The 20,044-nt window shown below is 44.7% G+C and overlaps 1 protein-coding gene across 1 annotated transcript; it reads left to right on the top strand.

Moving 5' to 3' along the window:
* The first annotated feature begins 4,104 nt into the window (after window positions 1-4,104).
* Window positions 4,105-18,158, top strand: Tagln3 (transgelin 3). The gene is made up of 5 exons (XM_075963817.1): window positions 4,105-4,381; window positions 4,688-4,869; window positions 5,949-6,123; window positions 16,451-16,553; window positions 17,688-18,158. The coding sequence occupies exons 2-5, from the start codon at window positions 4,690-4,692 to the stop codon at window positions 17,827-17,829; spliced, it is 600 nt and encodes a 199-aa protein (XP_075819932.1). The 5' UTR covers window positions 4,105-4,381; window positions 4,688-4,689; the 3' UTR covers window positions 17,830-18,158.
* Window positions 18,159-20,044: the final 1,886 nt, after the last annotated feature.

Here is a 20,044-nt window from a genome sequence, read left to right as displayed (position 1 = left end):
TTCAAGATATAATACCTCTTCTTTTCTTCCCCTTCCCCTCCCCTGCCTCAGGATGGCCTCAAACTCGTGGTCCTGCTTCAACCTTCTAATCCTGGGATTACAAACACTCACTGTACTGCTATGCCAGGCTCCAGACAAGGGTTTGATTTGACTTGATTTTTTTTGTTTGTTTGTTTCTTTTTTTTGTTGTTGTTGCTGTTCTTTATATTTTTAGTTGGATCTTGAATGCAGAATCTTTAGAAATGGAGGGCCAACCATCTGTTTTGGAGATCTAAAGGTAGTTTTCATGTTCATGTGTGCGTACCTGCATGAATTCATGTGCAACGCATGCATATAAGTGCCAGAGGAGGCCAGAAGGCAGTACTTGAATTCCCTGATTTATGAAAAAATATGTTATAAAGACTATGTCTAGAAAAAATGCAAGCAAGTTTTTAAATTAAATGTACATTTTAGGGAATATATTATCTTTCATTTTATCTTGGTTATGCTGAATTTTCAGGAGGATTCTGATAGCTTAACTTTCTTCACCTAACTAAAGAAGTTCACTTGGTCCTCATTCATAGCTGTTTTCAGTGCACAAGGTCTGAGGCATCTAGGGCCTGTCAGTTTCTCTGGGAAGCCCTTGACTCAGCCCCATCCCTCTTTTTTCTCCGATGCTAGTTCCTAGGTTCTCTGTCATAAGAGTTGTGTGTCTGTACCTTGTGGATAGAATATACTGTCTTGAAATCCTCAGCAGGTATTCCAGCCGTTTTCTTTCAAAGCACGGATGAGCTTGGACTTGGCATCATTTATCCGCCAACATCGCTGAGTTCCCCAGTCCTTTCCTCTCCTTGCCCAGCTTGTCATGCCAATTTTCCTTTAGTTCTGCCCTTGGCGCTTCCTTGAGCAGCATCACCGTGTTTATGGGTTTAACTACTACCTACAAACAGGTGACTCAAGCATATTTCTACCTGAGCGCCAGACCAATAAAACAACCGCCCAGTGAACTCCATGGATCAGAGGACTCTCAAAGCAGCAGGACCACACTTTATTATCTCTCTCCTTTGTAAGCTACCCTGCCTGTGCGTCCTTCTGCGGTTCATGGCAGCAGCATGAACTCTGTCTGCAACAGCAGATAGTGTGAATATCGTTCCTTTTACCCAGCTAAGATCTGGTGGTTTTCTTTGTCTGGAAGAAGATCAAACTCCTTTGCATGGCAAATCAATGTCAGGATGGTAAGTGCTTTAACAACCGGCTTTTTAACTGCTGGCACTTGCCATCACCCCTGGCATATGTATGTATCCCCATCAAGACTGCTTTCAAATTGTCTCTATGACATCTCTGAAAGCAAAGCTGAGAAGAAGTGTCCAGGAGCAGACAATCACATAGTGTTTATGTCCTATAGGAACATAATCACAATTATCCTCAAGAAAACAATAATTATCAGGCAATGTAGCTAAAAGAAAGAACAATTCATTTTGAGTTTTTTTATACTTGTAATATAATTATTTATGTAATCTGATAACTAAAAATGTAAAAGTTTACTAACAGACCTTCAATGTTCCTGAAAACTTAACCTTGGATCCTTGTGAGCATACCACTTTATTACCTGGAGCCCGACTGGCGTTCCTGCCCTAGTTTTCTGTGTATTCCATTTAACCAACGATTTCCTGATACTAAAACTTTTTCACCTTTTTAAAAATAAATATTAACTTTAAATATTTATTTTATGTGCATGAGTGTTTTGCCTGCATGTATATCTGTGCAATACATGCATTGCATAATGCATGCTCACAATGCCTACAGAGTCCAGAAAGGGGAACTCGGGTTACAGGAAATTGTTAACTGCCATGTGGGTGCTAGGAATCGAACCTGGGCTCTCTGGAAGGGCAGCCAGTTCTCTTAACCACTGAGCAATCTCTGCAGCCCCATTTTTCCACCTTTATAAACAAGTTGTCTCTACCGGCAACAATCCACAGCTCTTCTGCCTTATGCACTCATCTGACAAATGACATACTTATCATTCAGTGCTTGAAGTCATTTTCCCTAGCTCTCTATTCCCTTCCTCTAAACACACCATACCATCTGGCTGGCGTTTCCTGCTGACAAGGTTAGCTTTGGTGCTAGACCTACTTAGTATGTTTCATTTAATTTTTTTGCATCTCACGTACACACATACATGCATACATAAGCTGTTTTTTAAAAAATGTTAAAGCTGGACCTCATGGTTTCATGCCTGTAATCCCAGTGTTCAGGGATCAAAATTTTAAGCTAGCCTGAGCTACACTGTCTTTAAAAAATTAGGTTATTGAAGCAAATTACTATAATGCTAATAGGCTTCAAGCAAATGCAAAGTTGAACTAATTTCCATTGTCATCCTCCACAGCATTAAGCAGTTTTTCTCTGAAGGCTTCACCGGGATTATGGACACTTATTTATATCCTGCTGCGCCTCCTCTTTGCATGGAATCCTTTCTAAAACAATGGGCTTAATCATTCATGTAAAATATACCAACTATTTGGTTATCATATAAAGAAAACTGCCCAAAAGTTTCAAAAGAAGAGGAGGAAGAGGATCAGGGGTAAAAGGAGGAATAGAGGGAAGAGGAGGAAGAGGAACAAGGGGAGGAACAGGAGGAGGAAAAGCAGGAGGAGGAGGAGCAGCAGGAAGAGGAGAAGCAGGAGGAGGAGGAGAAAAAGGAGGAGGAGGAGGAGGAGTAGAGGGAAGAGGAGGAAGAGCAGAAGAAGGAGAAGCAGCAGGAGGAGCAGGAGGAGGAGAAGCAGGAGGAGCAGGAGGAGGACGAGGAAGACTGTTCTCTTTGGAATTGCATCTAGGAGTGAAGAAAAGACACATGTTTTCTCTGTGAGCTTCTGCCCCTGAGTTCCAGGTTGGAACTTCCATTATTGCTGTCACCCATGACGCGGACTGGAGACTTCCAGGGTTCTGCAGATGATCTTCTTGCAGCATGCATTTCTTTCTCCTCCCAAGCTCCAAATCTCTAAGACAGCTAGCTCTGTGTCTTTGGGACTTCTTCAATTGAGCTTTTAGGAAGCATCAAAGCCTGCATCCCTTAGCTTGCTTTTTCTCCTTAAACTAATGTTCTAAAAGCTGGTCTGTTTCTCACCTCCCAGTTCTTTCTCTCCAGGCTCTCAGCTACTCACCAGGAAGTGCCTCAAGCAAACCGGTCACTTATCTGCTAAGCAGGGATGTTTTCATTAGTACAGGGATGTTTTCATTAGTACAGGCCTCAACTAGCAGAAGATGTTTCTGGGTACATGTGTTGTCTGAGAGTAACTTCGTGTTTGGCTCTAACCAATCAACACAGGGACAATGACCATCTCCTCATTAGAACTGCTTAATCTATGGTCTTGAGCCAATTTATTGGCACATTGTGAAACCATAATTATTTTGTTTCAGGTCCAATCTTTGGCACGACTTAAACACTTGATAAATATTTGTTAAGTGAAGGTATAAACCAAGCAAAGTACCCAGGGACGTACACAAAACAGCTAAAGTGAGAAGTCATCTTTACCCTCGAACATCTTATACTTGTGAGCAAACTGCTAAGCTCTTTCGCTCTTAAGACATGTTCAGGCCAGCTTGAACCAAATGATTTTTCCTCATGTTTTGTCTGCCTCCCCCAGTGTTAAGTGACTCTTAAATGCGTGTCCCTGGCACCTTCGACATCCTTATCTAAAATAGACAAAGACTGAGATTTTCCAGAACGTTTAGAACACTCACTGACTTGTGTTGACTCACAATATTTGCCGTATATATTTTCAGTTTAAAGTAACATTTAAAAGGTTTATTTCTTGAACAGAGCCAAACCAAGCCACAGAGGTTTCCCTCGGGTTGGAAGTTTCTGGATGAAACTGGGTTGACAGCTAAAGTAAATGATTGCAGCTTCCAGTGTTCCCCACCCCCACCCCATCCTGTCCGGTAACAACTGTCACTTCAGTAGAAGGTTAAAATGGTCTGACTATTCCTGGCAGATGGGCACTTAGCAGAATGGACCCTACCAGAGACCCAGGTCCCCTCAGGCAGCTGTGTGGGGCCTTGGATACAATGCTGGGATCCCCAGAGGAGGGGAAAGGATTGTGGTGCAGAGAAAGAGGCTCCCAGCGGGAGGCAGGCGGGTTTGCCTGACTAGGAGAGGGCTGTCTTTGGAGGGCTCTTAGCAACAGCCCTGATTTAACCCGCCTCAGCCGTGAGAAAATCAAATCAGAGCGCCTTGCTTCCAGACTCCACACACCATCAGCGGGCGATTGTCGAGGCATCCTTTCTCCTGCCTGTTAATTACCTGCCCTGGGAATCTCACGCAAAGTGCTGCTGAGAGGGGGAGCAAGCAACCATCGCCCACCCTCAACCCAGCCCCCGACTGCCTGGGGGTTCAGGCTCGCGAGTGAGTCCCTGTACATCATCCAGTCTGCCTGACAGGCAGGACTGAAAGGGGGGTTTCAGCCCCCCTGGGTCGACCGGGGCTTTATTCTAGAGTCCATGGCGCGTGGCTGCGTTTTTCTTTCCCATTTGTAGGTGAAACCCCATTGGCTTCATTGGCTCCTTGATTTAAACCACGCCCGGCTTTCTGTCCGCTTTGCGGCTGCTGGGCTCGGCCTCCTGCCACATCCCAGCCGGGTTCTCAGGAAACCCGGGGGCTGCTGTGGCTGCTATTGTGTGGATGCCGCGCGTGTCCTCTCTTCTCTTCCAGAGATGGCTAATAGGGGCCCGAGCTATGGCTTAAGCCGAGAGGTGCAGGAGAAGATCGAACAGAAGTATGATGCGGACCTGGAGAACAAGCTGGTGGACTGGATCATCCTGCAGTGTGCTGAGGATATAGAGCACCCGCCCCCGGGCAGGGCCCATTTTCAGAAATGGTTGATGGACGGGACGGTAAGCCGGGCAGGGATATTGGTTGCTGGAGCGGTGGAAAGAAGCCCTCCTGGGGCCCTTTCTTTATAAGTGAGGGCCTGGGGGAATCCTCTGTTGCCAAGATCTGGATCTCACCGGGAGGACCGGGGATGCCTTTATTTCTCTCGGGCTGTGAGATGAGGGCTCCCTGTACAATTTCCTAGCTAGTTTAGAAGATTCTCCACCCATCTGAGCATCAAGCTTCCTGCTAAACTGTAAGCAAAATTGAAGCCCTTCAGATATTTCCACGGAGAATAGAGCTAAGTGCAGCCGTTTGATCTCCTTTGCCTTCTTGGTGCATCAGCCTTTCTGGGGCTTTTCTTACCCCCAGGGGAACCAGCTGGTTACATGGTGAAACAAAGGAAAGAGTAAGGCTAATCAACTTCTTATCCTCCGGGGATGCTGAGCCCCTTGGAGAGGCTCAGGGGCTTTGGAGCGGAAAAAGAATCCTTTTTTGATAGTGGTGTTCCTTTCTGTCTAGATGCTGTGTGTTTGGGTTCCAGGAGGACAGCTCAGCTCAGTCGAGCAAGCCAGTCTTTTCTGGCAGCTTGTGATTTACTGTTACATAACTGCGATCCCACCCATGTGTTGGGTAGACCAAGGCTTGCTTGGCTTCGTCTTCTCAGAGTCCGTGAGAAGACCCAACTCAGTTCTTTCACACGTCATAAACTCATATAGGATGAGTTAGTGAAGAGGGCAGATCCCAGAAAGCAGATCACAATCCTCCCACTTCCCCACCAGCCTCCAATGCATCCTCCATTAAGAGTCTGAGATCATGTCCTCATCCCTTAGCATCATTTCCAATGAGAGAATCAGATTCCGGTTGCAGGACTGTGGTCAGCTGTAGCCTGGGCTCCCTGGGGTTTTCTTCCGTGTTTAATGTGGGAGCGTGCGCCTCTCTCTCTCTCTCTCTCTCTCTCTCTCTCTCTCTCTCTCTCTCTCTCTCTCTCTCTGTGTGTGTGTGTGTGTGTGTGTGTGTGTGTAGATGCACCATTCACTTCTGACTTGTGACATTTATTGCAAAGGCAAACACTGATTCTCTGTCCCCGCGTTCCCTTCAGGTCCTGTGCAAGCTGATAAACAGTTTATATCCACCAGGACAAGAACCCATCCCCAAGATCTCAGAGTCAAAGATGGCTTTTAAGCAGATGGAGCAAATCTCCCAGTTCCTGAAAGCGGCCGAGGTCTATGGTGTCAGGACCACAGACATTTTTCAAACAGTGGATCTATGGGAAGGTAAACAGCCCTTCTGTCTTTGGGTCTGTTTCCCCTGGACTCCTGTTCCCATACCTCCTCTTTTCTTTATCATCTGTTTGTAAAAGCCACTTACATAGGGCTTCCTGGCACTGCTTGCGGGAGGGAAGTCCGTTCTCAGTTGTCACCCCATGGGCAGTGTTGTCCTTCCTCCTTGTGGTGCTTTATGCCGAGGATATGGCAAGTCCCTCAGCAAACTAAAAGCGAACACAGAGAAGTGAACTGGTTACATGGGTGTCTTTTCCTCTAGTTAGCTGTTCATAACAAATCACATTTCGTGGAAAAGAAGGGAGGCAGGCGTGAGTGAGTGCTCTTCTGACTCACCAGCAGTGGGGCTTACAGACAAAGCCATCTGCTCCTCTGTCATTCAACCTGAGAGAAAACAAGAGAGTGCTCCATCTTTCTGTTAAACAACTATCCAGAGGACAGTGACTGTATCTTCTAGATGGATGTTATCCAGAGCACAGTGACTGTATCTTCTAGGTTGGTATTATCCAGAGCACAGTGACTGTATCTTCTAGATGAATGTTATCCAGATCACAGTGACTGTATCTTCTAGGTGGGCATTATCCAGAGCACAGTGACTGTATCTTCTAGATGGATGTTATCCAGATCACAGCGACTGTATCTTCTAGGTTGGTATTATCCAGAGCACAGTGACTGTATCTTCTAGGTGGATGTTATCCAGATCACAGTGATTGTATCTTCTAGATGGATGTTATCCAGATCACAGTGATTGTATCTTCTAAGTGAGTATTCTACTCGGGGAGACTACCAGATGGTTTTTTTCATTCACATTTGTGAATTGACTTGGAGAGAAATATCTCACAAAGCTATATAGATCAAAGCTTAGCTATGGAACTATTTAGCAATCTACCATGTTGAAGAAAAGGATGTGTAATGCAGGTATTGCTGGAGAATCTGAAGGACCAATAGCCATGCGGCGTCCAGTCCCCTTTAGTGAAAATGGGCATGTTAGTCCATACACTAGCCCTGCCTGAGGCACAGAGGGGCTGTCTAATTGCCAGATTGATTGACACACTCATTGTCACTGGCTGTCATCACAGGGCAACCCACAGACTCCCTTGGGTGGTTCTGCCGACACAGAGGGTAGACTAATGTTACTTTGATCAAGAGCCATGGGTATCCTAAGCAGAGGACAGTCTGCTCAGATAATTATAAAGAAAAAAATTCACCTCCTCCATCCTCACAATGACCTCAAGCCTCCATTCAAAGAGGGCTTTATTACATGCTTTTTGCATAAGTGAACAGTTCAAACCCGAAGAGGCCAGGGGTCTTGTATTTTTTTCTAGTACCTCAGATATCTGAAATTCTGGCTAGTCCACCAGACCTCATGGGCATCTGCCTCCAATTCTCCATGGGATGGCTCCACTAAGGCTTGATTCCCAGGTCAGGATAATGGTGACTGTCCACAGCTAATACAGTTTTTTTTCACTGATATTCCTCTTCTCTAGAAGCACATATAAGAGCTTTTCTGAACAATGACACACAGTTCTTCCAACTAAACGATGAAGGGAACTTTTTCAACCTCCTCATTGCATAGATAATGACCCCTGCCTGCCCTTGTCATGTGTGTTCATCAGAATTCATAGTTTACAGCCCTGAGCGCCACCCTGGGCTCTGAAGCCAAAACAGAATCCTTCATCTCTACCATGAATGTCCTGGATGCGTCACGTCAGTGACTAACTGTTGATGCCAGGGAGCCAGGGGAGGATGGAGAAGGATGAATCAAAGCCATGTGAAACCAAGAGATAGGGGGTTAGAGCAAATGACAGAAACCCTGGTGAGCACTCAAGTGCAGGACGTACGTAAGAGGAAGGGCACTGGAGGTACCTGGGAGGTCGAGTCTAAAGGGAGCCTACCCATCTACATTAGGGAAGGGCTAGCGTTACTTCCTTTCCCCCTTTATGCAAACACCATAGAGAGGGGCGCTATACTTGGGAGGGGGGACTTTAAAAGAGGGAAGAGAGAAGGAGCAGTACTTCTGGGTGGGCAGCATGCGTGGCAGTCTACACACCTGCCATAGCCTGTGTTAGACACTCCTGGGAAAAGAAGAAAGCTAGGAGGCATAAATGTTAGCGAAGCAACCTGAGATGCAACTCTGGAATATGATAATGCTTCTAGATAAAATGTAAGACAGACAATAAAAGTCATCATTCACCATACCTCAACCCATCCCTGCCCCAGTGCAGAAGAGGACTTTAAATGAAATACGGAGACTCTCGAGGTACTGTGATTGACAGGTCACAGAAACACTAGAACTACACAAAGGTGGGGATGTGCAAGAGAGCTGACAGCAGGGAGACAGATGCTGAGGAGTTTCCAGATGACTTGCTGGAAGCCCCAAGGAGCTGAGACTGAAGATGATGTCATGGGCGAGAGACTTGATACTTCCCAGGATCCCTGTCTGGAGCTCAGGCCAGAGCTGTTTCCCGGACCGAGGAGCGTAGGAGTAGAAAGCAGGTTGCTTTGAACAGGGAAGTGGGTGGGATGGCCTTGGTGGCTGGCACAGATGGCGGACTGAGCATGGGAGGCGCTGGTCCTTTCTGCATGATGTGGTTGGTGACTAAACTGTAGTCAAAGAGCAGGGTTGGCGTGTGTTTGTGTGACATGTCTGCGTGAGGATGTACACACTCTCTGTCACATAGATATCAGATGTCAGACTAGCCGTGTGCACAGCTCGTCACTTCTACCGTTCCGCTCCGAGGTTGCAATCCTGCCCTCGCACTTTAGTTCCTCCCGCTATTTCATGATTCCCTGTATCACAGTTGCGGGGGCTGTGGCTGCTGTGGGTCCAGCCCCCATTCTAACTGGACACTTCCCTTCCTCCTCTGCAGGCAGTTTATGCCTGGCTGCTCTCAGTACCACATTTCCTCTTCTTGGCACGTTTCTTCTAAATATGGTTCTTTTTGCTCACAGTGCCTTCCCAAGCTCCTTCTAGGTTGCAGATCAGCAAACCTGCAGAAGCCCAGGTTTGCCAAATGCCTTCTTGTTTAAGCTTCCATTACTCATATAGGTGGGGCCCCAGAAGTCCCCACCATTCTTGAACCCCCTTTTAGTACATTGTTTGGAAGAGACCCGGGGCCAGCAAGGATGCAAGGGTTTTCACAAAGATATCCAGGTCACAGCTTGATCATGGAGATAATACAAAGTTACCAAAGCCTTCACTGGGGAAGGGCCAGAGTGACCTTCATTGTTGGTTACAGGAAAGGCAAGGGCCACTGCAAAGAATGGAAGGGGACGGGAAGAGCCCCTCTGTGAAGAGAAAAGGTAAATGGTCTGACAGGTTCCTTTTAGATCTGGAGCAGATGCTGGCGAAGGGCAGGGGTGGGGCTGTTTCAGCTCTGACTCAGGAGAGGATAGTACAGGCAAGCCTGCAGCATCTTTGCTATGAGTACCAGAGAGGAGACTGGAGAAAGGAAGCAACAATAAACCGAGTCTGTATGTGTATAAGAGAGAGAAAACACACAAGGAAAGTGAGAAGCTGGCCTGAGGTCTGGTCAGAAAAGCTTTAGTGGGACTGTCCTATGAGGTGGGTGGAGTCAGGCTCCCAAAGCAGAAACTAGAGAACCTGGACCGAGCCTGTGCACCATCACTTCTTAGCTAAAGTATCTTAGCCTTGAATTTCTCCTGCATCAAATGGGCCTAAGAGAACCTATTTTATGTTATTGGTCTAGGGAACAAAGGAAGTGATGGGTTAGAAACTCTCAGATGGTGCCTGACAAGGAATAGCATAAGTATCGTCAGTGGCCTGCCCTTTCTGGGTTAATAGGAAGGGTGGGGACTGGATGGTCATGGACTCCTCTATAAAAGATGCATTTGGTTAATTATCACACTTACAACTTGATAGGATTGCCTGGATGACTGTCAACCTGGCAGTCATTCATGCTGGTTACCTTATTGACAGAAGACATTGAATTTGTCATCTGTCCCTATGATACATTGCATTGCCAATGTCAGATCTGGGAGCCCTCGGTAGAATGAAAATAGCATGGGTTTTAGAGTAGATACATTGAAAACCGTCTTCCAATGCATCCTAGCTGTGTGACTCTGTTTACAGTTCTCAGCTGTCTAGAGTCTTGGTTCTCTTCTGTGTAGTGGTCTAGCAACCCCAACCCCTAAAGGAATTGTATGGAACAAAAATGTTAACTTTCCAGCACAATATATGATCCCTAGTTGCCTAATAAATGTCGATTTTTCTTCTGCTTCAGTAAGCTCATCAGCAATAACCTTTGGGGCCTATTTGTATAAGCACTTAGTGTCAGATGTTAAGAATTCCAAAACGTCAGTGCAGACAATACTCTAAGAGCAATCAGCCTGATTATTCTTCTCAACAATTGCACTGATGGAGGATAATGGGTGCATGGTTTTATGTTGTCTGTTCTTTTCTCCTGATGATGGGAGTTAGGGAGGTGTTATTTACACGGAAGGGTAGAGCCTGGAAGGTTCACGTGTACTCTCTCAGGAGGTGTCACTATGTGTACTGTTCCTCAACAGCAGAAGCTGAAGACTCATTTCTCCTAGCTGGAGATGGGTTTGGGGATACAGCAGGGTACCCACAGTGACCTGAGCTATGACAAATGCCCACTCCTCCACCCTCCTTTCCCATGGCAGCACCCTCAGCTGCGTTCACTCGGAAGGGCTGCTGGCCATTGTATTTTGTGAGCTTTTCCTTTAGCTTCAATCTCCAGCATGCATCACAGGCACGTGGTCTGACTGACAGACATGTTCCTGAGATGTTAAATCTGCAACAAGGCCCAAGTACTGCATTTCTTACCAATTTGTAGGTGACGCTGCTTCTGCTCTCCTGGGAGCCCCACTTTGAGAGCTTACAGTTTTTTTCCCACTGGCCAGAATGAAAACAACAAAGTCCATAAAATTCAGAGAGAATGCTCAGCTTATTTCTGAGTGCCATTTCTCCCTGGCCTGCAGCGGCATTTTCATAGGGAGATGGGAAGTGATTTTTCTATCACAGCTTGCTTTCTCTGTGATGCGTATATTAAAAATCAGCTTCTAAGAGTTCACAGACTTGGTCAAGACTAATAGAAAATAGCAGTTCTGAAACAAATAATCTAAGGCTGGCTTTTGTGTTAAAAATAGAATAGAAAATAGTGTCAAATCTCACTTTTCCTACTCAAATGCCTTCTGCATTGCCTTTATTTTTCCCTTTTTTCTTCTCATTTGTTTTTGTCTTTTGTTTTTAATTAAGAATAGTTTTTTTTGTACAATATATCCTGATTATAGCTTCTCCTCCCTCCACTCCTCCCAGTTCCTCTCCACTTTCCCTCCCCTCTGGATCCATTCCCTTTCTATCTCTCATTACAGACGATCAGGCATCTAAGAGATAGCAACCAAACATGATGAAATAAACTATAATAAGATGAAGCAAAAACTTTCATATTGAAGTTGTACATGGCAGCCCAATAGGAAGAAAAGAGTCCCAAAGCAGTATGTCTGCTTGCTTTCACAATCAGGGGTCCCATAAAATACTAAGTTAATATCTATCTATCTATCTATCTATCTATCTATCTATCTATCTATCTATCAATCATCTACATGACCTGGTGTAGATCCATGTAAGACATGCATAAGATATCTTGAGTGTAAACTTAAACTTTATAAGCACCAAGTTAGGACATTACAAGGCAGAACTCTGGGCTCCACTCCTCAAGGCTTATTGATTAGCAGTTTGGGGTTTATGGCTATTTTGAGGTGTTATTATTTTGTGATAATACAGAATGAATACAGTGTGAATGATGGCACTTGGGAGGCTGAGGCAGGTGGATCATCATAATTCAAGGTCTGTTTGGGCTATAGAGGGAGGACCTACTAGATAGATAGATAGATAGATAGATAGATAGATAGATAGATAGATAGATAGATAGATGATAGATAGATAAATGAGGGGGTTGGGGAGGGAAAGAAATTGGAAGCAGTGACTTCTACACTGTTAAGTATAATGTGCCCTGATGCACACATAGCCTCTCCACGTAATCCTGTCCATCTGGGTGATATTATACCACCTGTATAATCTGTAAACCTTCAATGAAGCCTTGCATCACCCAAGGCCCACACTCTACAGTCGGGTTCCCTCTTCCTATCTACAATAGTACATTCTGTGAGTTTAGACAAATGTGTCCACTATTATAGTATTGTGCAGCATACTTTCGCTACCCTAAAAATCTTCTGTGGCCCATCATTTTAACTTTTTCCATTATCAGTCCCAGTGATCTGCTTCTCTTGCTGTCTATCTGGTTTTGCCCTTTGTAAGATGTCACATCATGCTGTGTGCTGTCTGTTCAGATTCTATTAGCTCTGCTGTAAAACCCATCAATTTCTCATGATAAAGAAATAGAAGAACCCAGACAGCCTGTTGGTGCAAGCTTGCCTTCCTCTGCCTGTGCCACTTTCCTTCTCAGGGACAGTAGCAAATTCTTATGTCATCACCAGGACTGATTCGTTCCTGCTCTGCTTGCTTGAAGAAAACTGTCAACCTCTGAACAGTCTGTCTTCCAGGATTGCATTTCTTTATTTTCTTGGGAGAACGGTATTTAGAGGAAGTAATCAGGCTGACTTGAAGAGTCATAGCATTTGACAAAGTGTCCAGGATGGCTTTCAGGAATCAAAGAGATGCTAAGGAGGCAGACTTCCAGCTTGGATCAAAGTGCTTCTAATGATCAGTTTTGTTCTTTGGACTTTGCGAAAGATATCTCTGAAGGGAGGAGTTATTGCTTAACAAAATGCATGTAGTTCTTAGCACTCATCAGCTAGAACTAAGAGTTTAGAGTGGGGCTTACAGGTCTATCTGACCACATAAGGACTGTCCTGGAAGATTACCCCAGAATCAGAATTCAGGCACTCAGGCTGCTGATGGTCACAGCACACCACAGTCACCAAACGAAGGCTGTGTTTCTCAGACTATCACCTGCGTGTTATTTACTAAACTTATTGGAATATAGATTCTTGGGACTTTCCAAGTTAAGTTCTTATGGGGAAAAACCCCCTCAGTATTCAAAATTGATATAGTACGTGTGGAGAGACATCCCCCTCTGCAAACTCCCTTGAAGAAACAACAAAGCGTGGGGATGAGCTCTGAAGCAAGCTGGACATGGCAAGTTTTTGCACTTGCATCATTTCGAAAGCTTCACAAGAAGGAAGATCTTACGCTGGCTGTGACACAGCAGCTTAGTTTTTGATGTGCTATGCCCAGCACGCTGTGCAGATCTTCCTTGACCTTGCGTTTCATAACACATTTACATATTTGACCCCTGTTGACACAGATTGGGTTCCAGGAGTGGCCCCAATTCCTGCCACCTGTTTCTTTCATCTAGCACTACTCACTCTATCTCAGTTTCTAATTGGGAAAGAAGCCAGTTCTTTCCCACATCATCAGTCCAAGAATTCTGGAATTCTTCACAAAAGTCTCTACTAAAAAACATACACATAAAATGGATTAGCTGTGCACTGGCTAAGACAGACGATTTGTAGTCACTAATTTACTTAGAATCCTAATAACTAACTTAGTCAGAATGTAGACTACAAATAGTTTTATTTTTTAATGTTATGTAAGTGAAGATATAGCAAAATTATTGCAGACAAAAACATCCAATGGCTTATGACCATTTTGGGATGGGTGTCCTTATTTTTATGGTACCCAATATCAATGCCCAGATTTAGATTCCTGTGTTACCAATACCCTGACACTTTTGGTTATCTCTAGTCACTCCTTCCTCCCAAGGAGCATGGTTCCTCACCAATTTTACAAAGGGGAGGAGCAAGGGGGAATAACAGTGAAGTGGATGTACCTATTGTAAAGTTTGATTTCAGTCCAACAGGAGCTAGAGCTGGGCTCTGGTTTACTTGTTGGGTGAGTTTGAGGGTGTTAGCAAATCTCCTTGAATTTGTTTTGCTGTCCACAGATGGGGAGGAGCAGTCTCTACTCCATAATGTTAAGACCACATGTGATAAAACATCTAGCCCATGATTTACATTACATCTCTTTCTTTGAAATCTTCTCTTTAGAAAAGTGAAAGATTGCCTCCTTCCCTTAGATGCGCCTAACTCAGTCATACATTCACTTCCTTGTCCACGGTACTGAGAAGACGGTGGGTGGTGTTGATTTTATGTCTCTAGGTTCCTGGATCTCTAACCCTTGCCTGCAGCTCCATCCCTTCCGAGGGTATATATGTGCACATTAGCTAGCTCCTTCTGAAGGAAGCCCCATTGTGATGGAACAAAGCTCATGTCCTACCATTGCTTATAGAATGTTTATAGCTGACTTGCTGAACATCTTTCCACATTGCCTCAGATCCTGTACATGTCAGACCCACACCCTCCACCTATCAGAACTATATTCCTGCTGCTTTGTGTAAGAGGTGGGCTTATTGGCAGACTCTAGCTTATACTTCTTGTACTTACTCACTTTCTTCTAGGCTCTCCTTAATTGCTTTGCTGTGCATGAGCACACCCAGCCACATCTCCTTCCAGAATGTCATGACTACAGGTGATGGAGGAAGGTCATTAGTTAATTAATAAAGAAACTGCTTGGCCCTGATGGGTTAGAATATAGGTGGGTGGAGTAAACAGAACAGAATGCTGGGAGGAAGAGGAAGTGAGCTCAGATGCCAGGCCGCTGCTCTCTGAGGCAGACGCGATGAAGCTCCAACCCAGGATGGGCGTAGGCTAGAATCTTCCCGGTAAGCGCACCTTGGGGTGCTACACACATTATTAGAAATGGGCTAGTCCAGGTGCGAGAGTTAGCTAAGAAGAGGCTAGATATAATGGGCCAAGCAGTGTTTAAAAGAATACAATTTGTGTGTTGTTATTTCAGGGCATAAGCTAGCCAGGAGGTCAGGAGCCGGATGGCAGGAACGCAGCCTCAGCTTCTTCAACATACAGGTTTATCTTTCACAGCAGCCTATGATATAGTGACAGTTACAGAAAGGAATTTCGTGTGTGGAAGAGAAAAGTTGTCCTCACTGCCATCTCTGCCTTTCTTCTCTCCAAATTCTTAGTGGTTATTTTTAAATCCTTCCCTTGCCATCTACTGCGGATACTCCACTCACCATCACCCCAGCAGCTGAGTCTGAGAGAATATCCACTGCAGAATTTCCTATACCCACAGCCATCCCCACCAGCCTCAAGCTCCAGGCAATTGCCCTGTAGTGAGTGTCGGACATAGGGTGGAGGAAACCATGTGAGGGAAGGAGACTCTTACCTCTCTTCTTGGAACATATGAGCATCCTGAACAGGACCTCCTTAAAAGCCATAATTGCTGATTTCATTACAGTTCCTGCTCCCTTCTCTGCCCTTCCCTTGTAACTCTGTATTCCCCAGGGGCTGAGTTGCAAAAAGTGCACCAAGGAGACCAAAGATGCTCACTGGGTCCTACCAGAACCTTTGCCTATCTGCTGCTCCTGTCCCAGGTCCCCACAGCCTCTTTCTCTCTCTTTTAGTTTGGTGCCTTTATCTCCCTCATTTCTGCTTTGTGCAGACCTTTGATCCACCCACACCAGCAGCACCTTCCCTAGTGTAAGATTTGCCGTCCTCTGTAAAGGAGGGAGGGAAGAGGATGGAAGGAGCTGGCTGGTTGGAAGGCTCAGCTGCCTTCTCTAGGGGCAATCATGTGACCATGTCCCCACCCCTTATGTGAGACTCCCCGATGCCCCCTCCCCTGCTTTGTTCTCTCTCACATAGGGGTCAGTGATGTACTGTCTCCATTAGTCCCTTTCATGCATCACTTGTGCCTTGAGTGCTTTCTGTGTTGATTTCTTTCTCCATTGGCCTGCGGACCAGAACACTGGGTGAATACTCAATTTGATGAACAGGGATGATTTTAGACCCTGTTAACCCAGATAAACTAAAAGAGAGGAGCCCCCTGGGGTCTGGGGCAGAATTACTCCAAGCAACCAATTTATCTGCATTTTTCCTTTCTCTGTCCACTCATGAGGAAAGTGTTCTTCTGCAGGCTGTCACCTAGGACCTCCTCATCAGATCACATCAGATCATGGCTGAAGCCATGAAGTCCAGGAACAGCTAATGCTTGGAGTGTTTATTATACACTTGAATAAATTAGAACAGGCCTTCTTGTGTGAATACAATAATAAGCAGGATTGCGATGGGTTTTATGTCAGAGCCACCCCAGGGAAGTGTTATTTAGTACTTCTCCCATGACTGTAGTCACCCATAGCTTCCTCTATATAGAGCTCTTCCCTCTATATAGAAATTCCCTTCTTTTGAAACCCCTGGCACTGACGTGCTGGACTTTAACCTCTTCACCGGATTCCAGGGAAGGACATGGCAGCCGTGCAGAGGACTCTGATGGCTCTAGGCAGCGTGGCAGTTACCAAGGACGACGGCTGCTACCGGGGAGAGCCATCCTGGTTTCACAGGTGAGTCCTTCCCTAGAGCTGTCAGACACTTCTGGTCCCACGGCAAGATCCACTGAGAAGGAAGGCCGGTGCTGCCATTGTAGCCGACACCCAATCAGGGCTGAGATGCTTGGGATTTCTCTTAGCTCCTAGCATCTTCCTCTCCCTTGTTCTTTTCCTTCTTTCATCTTTTTAATTCTCTCCTATGCACCTAATGAAGAACAAATTCGTCCCTTTGCCAAACACCATCTCGGTTTGTAACCCAGCAGGTTAACTAACAGCCCCCGCTTTGACTTTCAAAAGCATCCTGGTCTGGGTGATAAATTATACGATTATTTCAGTCTACTGAAACAGACCAGGCCTTTTAGGAACTGTTCCTTAAGCGATCTTTATGGCAGTGAGAGTAGAGACAGAGATGTACAAACGAGGTGTCTGGAGACAGATGACAGGAATGCTTGTAGCAGCTACTCGGTAATTCTTTTCTTCTCATCCTGGAGAAGTATAGAAGCACGTAGTTTATGTTCTTTAGATGCCCTTGACCTAAATTCCTCCTAGAAACATATTGAAATCCGGGTCCTAATTCCAGAATTATTGATGATCCACCACAGTCTGTACGGCTGCAAATCCAAATTTATTCACAGTCATGCTCTTTACCAAACTTTGGCAGCCTCTGGTCAGGAGATAAAGATTGCTCCTTGAAAACTCCTAGGTTGATCGGGCAGCAAAACAGAGATTAATCATTGGTCCTATGTGGGAAGGGTGGAACGGGGCTTAGGATATGTTTTGTAAAAGGAGTTAGTTTTGTGAGTAGAGGTACCGGAAAGGGTGAGAAGGTAAAGACTGAGGTGTTCTGAAGAGGAAGAGAAAAAGAGAAGCTGAGATTGAGTTTTCCAGAAGGGCAGCTATGGGTTCTCCTTTCTTTTTTTTTTTTTTTTTTTTTTTTGCTAGAAATTCTAAGAGTCATCTTGGTTCCCAAGTAGACCATAGCTCTCGGTAGGCCATAGTTCTTGGTGGGTCAGAGCTCAGTAAGAGTTGTGGGCCAGGGAAGGGTCTGCTGGTGTGTTTGATTGCCTCATATAGAAGCTGTGTATCTGTACCTTGAGGAGGATTTAGAACTGTCACATGACATAGTTCCACCTGACTCTTTCCACCCAGGAAAGCCCAGCAGAATCGGAGAGGATTTTCAGAGGAGCAACTCCGCCAGGGACAGAACGTCATAGGCCTGCAGATGGGGAGCAACAAAGGCGCCTCCCAGGCGGGCATGACGGGGTACGGGACGCCCAGGCAGATCATGTAAGGTGCCACATCTTGCCCACGCTGGTAGAGAGGACGAATGCTCCGCACCACAGTCTGTGACAAAGAAATAGGTAGTCACCTGCTCACCTTCTCCGCTTTCTCAAAGCCTTCCGTCCCCTGTTCTTGCAAGTGCTGCACTTCCGCTGGGAATCCACGCTGCCTATTGCTACCACCCTTTGTTCGTTTAGAACTATGCAAAGACTCCGCTTCCTCTCTCTGACCTCCTGTGCCCTGGGATCTCCGTTCGTTTGATTATTTATTATTTATTTATTTGACAAAAATTTCTCTCCTTGACTTATAGAACGTACCTAATAAACAAATTAGTCTGTGTTCCAGAGTGTAACTTCATTCTCTGTCAGGGACTGTGCCGGCTGGAATGGCTCCTTCCTGCCTCACTCAAGAGGTAGCTGACAAAATGAAATTAGCATAGACTGTAGAAAATGGATTAGCTATGAGGAAGCTTGTGCAAGATTATTATGTTTATCTTGGTAATTTCGAAGGAAAAATTAGAAATAGTTTTTCCCACTAGAGATCTTAAAGTTAGGCGTCCACAAACACTGCCTTTGACCTACCCACGTTTCTTTAAGTACCTACTGTGTGCTGATGTTAGACTTTGTAAAGAAGACGAAGCATCAGGAGCTCTTGTATGGTCTCCTAGGAGATTACGGATGGGTGGATGGATGGAGGGATGGTTTTCTCAAACAACAATTTTTTTAAAAGTGAGAGGGTTTTTCTGTTGTTTGTTTTTTATTGCATGAATTTTCTTCATTAAGGGTAGATCTCAGATCTAAGCTCACATTTATGCAGTGTCCTCCCACCCAGCGACCAGGATTGATGCTATGTGTAGTACTGATCTCTACACATCGCTTATAGAACCCAAACCCCTAAAACTCTTAAGATTACTCAAGATCGATATCTGACTAACATGAATGAATTTTCAACATTTTTTTCTCCATGGAATAAAAACAAGGAAAATAAGTCTGGAGACGATCAGTTCACCCTATTCTTTAAAATGCAGTTAGTAGCTAGGTGGTGATGGCACATGCCTTTAATCCCAGCAGTTGGGAGGCAGAGACAGGTAGATCTCTGTGAGTTCAAGGCCAGTCTGGTCTACAGCAAGTTCCAGGACAGCCAAAGCTACACAGAGAAACCCTGTCTCAAAAAAAAAAAATTTAAAAAATGTAGCTAGTAAGAGAAATAGAGTATCTTTATTCACACAGTGAACCATCAACTATAAGAAAAAGTAAAAAATAAATTTTATATATATATATATATATATATATATATATATATATATATATATCCACTCTAAATATTTGGGTGATGGATTTTCAGATTGAGTTCTTTGCAGTTCTAGGCTCTTGCTGAGGTTTCTATGAGATCCTTCTCAACTACCCAGGAAGTCTCTGTGACCCTTTCACAGCTGTTGTTGAGTTTTCCATGGTGCCATCTAAATGTGGCAAACCCTTCCTCAGACCCTACCTTGGAGCTGTCATATGAGAAAGGAGGGAAACTGAAGGCCCCGCCAAAATGAAATAAACCTAGGAGGAAATTCCAAGAGAAAGTTAGTTGGGTTCCTGTTTGGGTGTGGATTCAGGAGGTCTGGGAAATACCATCCACCAGGGAGGGGCAGTTGGAAAGAAGCCTGGTATCTGTGAAGAGAAAATTTTCTGCTCTTTCTAATTTGTGCTCACTGTCAATCAAGGTAATATGGCCTTAGGGAACAACTCATTGAGCAAATAGATGTAAGCATTACTTCGCTCTGAGAGAGAATCATTTAGAATAAGCCAAGTAAATACACCAGCAGTGGCAAGGGGAAGCTCTAGAAACATAAAATGGTAATCTATTATGAGGGAAAAAAAGCTCCATTATAGAACAGTAACCAAAATGAAGAGAATAAAATGAGGCGTGTGAGGCTGGAACCCAAGGACGGATTACTAAATTAGAATACCAAGAAAATGCACCTCATGAACACTCACAGATGTCTGGTGAGTACAAAAGAAATAGTAAAAATAACAGATAACAGTCATGGGTTTAGAGTCTCAGAAAGGAGTAAAGCCAATTAGGAAAGGAAATGTAATTAAGTAGTTTATTTATTTCTTGTGCAGATGTTTTGCCTGCATGAATGTCTGTATGCCACAGACATGCTAGAGGGATATATTAGAAGAAATAATATTAAGGCTTTACCAGAGGTTTTTTTTTTTTTAGACAAGAAT

This window comes from Microtus pennsylvanicus, chromosome 1, assembly GCF_037038515.1.
Source record: "Microtus pennsylvanicus isolate mMicPen1 chromosome 1, mMicPen1.hap1, whole genome shotgun sequence".
Taxonomy (NCBI): domain Eukaryota; kingdom Metazoa; phylum Chordata; class Mammalia; order Rodentia; family Cricetidae; genus Microtus; species Microtus pennsylvanicus.
This window is presented reverse-complemented; position numbering and strand designations above follow the sequence as displayed.